The following is a 5,074-nucleotide window of genomic DNA, read 5'->3' as shown; positions in this document are numbered from 1 at the left end:
ACTTGAAGATTACTGCGACATGCAAAGGCTTTACCACATTGATTACATCCATAGGGTTTCTCTCCAGTATGAATTTTTTCATGATTTCGAAGACTGGTGAAATATGCAAAGGCTTTACCACATTGATTACATGCATAGGGTTTCTCTCCAGTGTGAATTCTTTTATGTATTTTAAGATTATGGTGACTTGCAAAGGCTTTACCACACTGATTACATTCATAAGGTTTCTCTTTAGTATGAGTTCTGCATACTTGAAGACAACTGTGATGTACAAAGTCTTTTACACACTGATTATATTTATAGGGAGCTACTTCCAAATGAAGTCTTTGGTGTAAGGAAGAATTAGATCCAAAGGCTTTATCACATTGATTATATTCATAGGGATCCTCTTCATTATTGGCTCTTTTGTGTGTTTGAAGATACCTGTGATGGTTAAAGTCTTTAATACATGGCTCACGTTTATCAATTCTTTTTCCCAGATGAGTTTTTTCATGTCTTTGAAGAGAACTCAGAGCTTTACAACACTGAGTGCATTCATAACATTTTCTTATAGTGTGATTCACATTACATATACAAAGTGAACCAGGATAAACAGAAGAATTCCCACATTCCTGGTACTCATAAAGCTTTTCTCCATTGTAAGTCTGTTGATGCATTCCCACTGTAGTTGGAACACCAAGTGCTTGTAAATTCATGTCACATTCATAAAGTCTACTCGTAGCAGGGACTGCTATATATCTTCTAACAGTAGTAGGAGAGGGAGAGGCACACTGCATCTTTCCATGCTCCTTATGCTCAAATGGCTTGTATTCTGCGTGATAGATGATATACCTATTAAATAAGAATAACAAATACAAGGTTTTCACACTGCATTCACATAGTCTAACCTTTTGTATCTCATAGAGATGTGGTATAGGATTCAGGTTCCTCTACTGTAGCAACCCTCTTGTGTCTCATAAACTGCTCCTTTCACTACACTAGCATAAATCACTACAAATACACAAGGAAGACTAGCATTAACATAGACTATTTGCTTATAAAAAGGCTTAGACAGATACTGATCCCCTAATCAATGTGTATACCTTTTATACTTGGATGGTACAAAACTAAATGGATGGACAGTTCTACATCATGGCTCTCACAGGGCTAGGATTTAATAATCATCAGAAAGTTGTGTTTATTTACAGTCTTTAATTTCCTTAAAGCTTCAGGGCACATTAAAATTTCTTCAGAAATACATGTGTATCAACATGCACATAAAAAGACATCAGAAGAAAATCTCCCATGGAATTGAATCAAAGACTCAGACATAAATCCACACATCTATGGACACTTTATTTTTAACAAAGAAGCCAAAATCATTCAAGGTAAAAAATAAAGCATTTTCAACAAATGGTGCTGGTCTAACTGGATATCTGTGTGTAGAAGAATGCAAATAGATCCATAGCTAATACTCTGCACAAAACTCAAGTCCAAGTGGATCGAAGACCTCAATATGAGTCCAGATACACTGAACCTGATAGAAAAGAAATTGGGTAATAGCACTAAACTCATTGGCAAAGGAGAAGAACTCCAGACACTAAGATTAACAAGTAGGGGCTGGTGAGATGGCTCAGTGGGTAAGAGCACCCGACTGCTCCTCCGAAGGTCTGGAGTTCAAATCCCAGCAACCACATGGTGGCTCATAACCATCTGTAACAAGATCTGATGCCCTCTTCTGGCGTGTCTGAAGACAGCTACAGTGTACTTACATATAATAAATAAATAAATCTTTTTTAAAATTATAAAAAAAAAGATTAACAATTAATAAATGAGACCTCATGAAACTGAAAATTTTCAGTAAGGCAAAGGACACCATCACAAGGACAAAACAGAAGCCTACAGAATAGAAAAGATCTTCACCAACTCCACACCTGATAGAGGGCTGATATTAAAAATATATAAAGAACTCAAGAAATTAAACATCAACAAACCAAATAACCCCATTAAAAAATGAGGTACAGATCTAAACAGAGAATTCTAAACAGAAGAATCTCTCATGTCAGAGAAGCACTTAAAGAAATGTTCAACAGCCTTAGTCACAAGGGAAATGCAGATCAAAATGACTTTGAGATTCCATCTTATACCCACCAGAATGGCTATGATAAAAAACTTAAGCAACAGCTCGTGATGGGGAGGATGTGGAGTAAGGGAAACACACATTGCTAGTGGGGGTGAAAAACCTATCTAGCCACTTTGGGAATCAATTTGGTGGTTTCTCAGAAAACTAGAAGTAGTTCTACCTCAAGACCCAACTATACCATTCCTGGGCATATACCTAAAGAACACCCCAACAACCTTTGGGTATATGACCAAGGGTAGGAAGGACTGTAGGAGCCAGAGAGACATGTCAGGAATACCTGTAGAATCACCTAACTTGGGCCCACAAGATCACAGCAGAGATTGAACCACCAATCAGGGCAATCATGTGATTGCCCTAGGCCCTCTGCACATATGTAACAGTTGTGTAGCTTAGACTTTATGTGGGACATCTAACAATGGGAGCAGGGCTATCTCTGACTCCTTTGTTTGCCCTTGGGTTCCTTTCCCCCTACTGGGCTGTCTCATCTAGACTCAATAAAGGAAGATGTGCCTAGTCTTACTGCTGCAACTTGATATGCCAAGGCTCAATGATATCATGGAAGGGCTCCCTTTTTCTGAAAAGAAAGAAATGAGGAGTGGAGGAAAGAGAGGAATACCTTTCATGTTTTCCAGAACTTTGACAATGTTGTTCAATATTCTGGTTGTTCCATTTGTAGCCTAAAATATAGTACCAGAAAATGTCTGCTATATTATTAGAAATTACACAAAATTTAAGTCACTATCGTCAATGAACCTGAGAACCATGCCTGATTTATTCACCACATTCTTCCACTTCCATAATTGAGATCACCAATAACCAAAAAACACTTGTCCCCTTGTCTAGCAAGTGAAGGAAAACCTAACTTCTTACCTATAGCAATGAGGTTCCTGCAGGTTTGCAGCATCACATCTTTGTAGAGACTCTTCTGGGAAGGATTCAGCAAATCCCACTCTTCCTGAGTAAAATTCACATATACATCCTCATAGGTCACTGCATCCTAAAATTTCCCATATATGCACATAATAAAAATGGTAAGACTTACTGCATTGTAATGTGTACTTCATTTTGAATATATTTACATAATTCGGTGTGTTCCACTCATTTATTTCATGTCCACAGAATTTCTTTTTTTTTTTTAATAATTCTTTTTTTTTTAAGATTTATTTATTTATTATATGTAAGTACACTGTAGCTATCTTCAGACACTCCAGAAGAGGGCGTCAGATCTTGTTATGGATGGTTATGAGCCACCATGTGGTTGCTGGGATTTGAACTCTGGACCTTCGGAAGAACAGTCGGGTGCTCTTACCCGCTGAGCCATCTCACCAGCCCGTCCACAGAATTTCAAGTGCAATCACCAAGTCATTTTAAAAGGGAAAAGAAGAGGAAAGAGGAAAAGGAGGAGGAGGAACAGGAGGAGGAAAAAGAGGAAGAGGAGGATCTTGTCTCTCTTTTCTGGGCCTAGAAATGGCATGTGGCATTGCAATACAAATGACTACTAACAGATATACAGAAAGACATGAAAACAAAGCCAACACTTTTGAGTATACATCAACAAAACTGTATCAAAATTACTAACTTCAAATAAGAATAGACAAGAAGGGCATGTTGGCTCACATCTTTAATCCCATACCTTAAGAGACAGAGACAGCTGGATCTCTCTGATTTCAAGGCCAGTCTGGTTTGTAAGAAGGAACCAAACTGAAGCCATTTGGGGTAAACTTCCATTTTAAATAGGGGTCAAATAAAGTTAAAGTTCCCAAGACCTCCCTGGGTACTTGACATCCTGACTGACAGAGAGATACAAATACATGGGTAACTGACATCCTTGTTGTCAAGTTGAGATGTGATTGCTAGGCAAGTTGCACAACCACAGATGAATAAAACAACCAAAAAGAACAAGATAAATTTACCACAAATACATGTTCCTAAGGAAGTCCATTATCCCTAAATCATGATGGGTGAAAAAGGTAACTGAAACTTGACACAGACATTTGCAGTTTATAGGCTTAAAGGCTCTGTAACATTCTGGCTTGGGGTCTGTCACAGGTCAGCTCCCATGTCTGTTCTATGTCCCTGATCAAAAGCAGCTTGATTACATTTTTCTTTTCTGTATCAACTTGGTGTATGAGTTGTGTTGAATCTAAGAGAACCTTATAATGACTCTAGCTCTATACTTGGCTACCTGAAAACTCCAGTGTCCCAGTTTAATCTATAAGACTACTATGATACTCCTACAACAAAATGTATTTTTAATAAATCACTGGTTGAGAAATCAAAAAGTTCTCAAAAACATTAACAAAGAAAATTCTGATCAAAAAACTAGATACAGAAAGAAAGCATCAGTTAAGATTATGTGTTGTGGCAGACCTTGGGCACAAACTCTACAGCCTGCCCCATAACACCCAGAAGCAGCTCCACTCCCAGGCACTCTAACACACCCAGGATCAGAGGATCAGTGGTGAGGAGGACACAACATCTGTCCCCAACACCGGGAGTAACTAAGCCAGTGGGACCCAGGCACGAAGGAATTACATCAGACCAGTGCCACGGGTTCCTTCCAGTCTGTCTGGGCTGGCGCCCTGAGCAGACCTTGGTTGCAAACTCCACAATACCCAGAGGCAACTTCATTCCCAGATGCTCTAACACACCCAGGATCACACCATCCCAGGATCCCAGGAACATGGTCACACCAGGATCTCAAGGTCCCAAAGGCAGCTTGACTCCCAGGAGCTCAGACACACCCAAGATCTCAGGATCACAGGATCACAGAATCACAGGATCCCAGAGACAGCTTGACTCAGAGGAGTTCTGACACAAGCAGGATCACAGGAAGAACAGGCTCCAGTCAGACATATCCAGGGCAGGCAGCACTAGAGATAACCAGATGGTAGGAGGCAAGCATAAGAACAAAAACAGCAGAAACCAAGGTTACTTGGCATCATCAGAACC

At 39.5% G+C, this 5,074-nt stretch overlaps 1 protein-coding gene across 1 annotated transcript in view; it reads right to left on the bottom strand.

Moving 5' to 3' along the window:
* LOC110326161 (zinc finger protein 431-like) overlaps nt 1–5,074 on the bottom strand; it is a 16,882-nt gene that overhangs the window by 2,081 nt on the left and 9,727 nt on the right. The window contains exons 2-4 of the mRNA XM_029542022.1: nt 2,993–3,119; nt 2,739–2,799; nt 3–831 (exon numbers count right to left, since the gene is read on the bottom strand). Of these exons, the coding sequence (XP_029397882.1) occupies nt 3–831; nt 2,739–2,799; nt 2,993–3,119 (1,017 nt within the window). The remainder of the gene's footprint in view (nt 1–2; nt 832–2,738; nt 2,800–2,992; nt 3,120–5,074) is intronic.

Source organism: Mus pahari, chromosome 9 (assembly GCF_900095145.1).
Source record: "Mus pahari chromosome 9, PAHARI_EIJ_v1.1, whole genome shotgun sequence".
NCBI lineage: Eukaryota > Metazoa > Chordata > Mammalia > Rodentia > Muridae > Mus > Mus pahari.
This window is presented reverse-complemented; position numbering and strand designations above follow the sequence as displayed.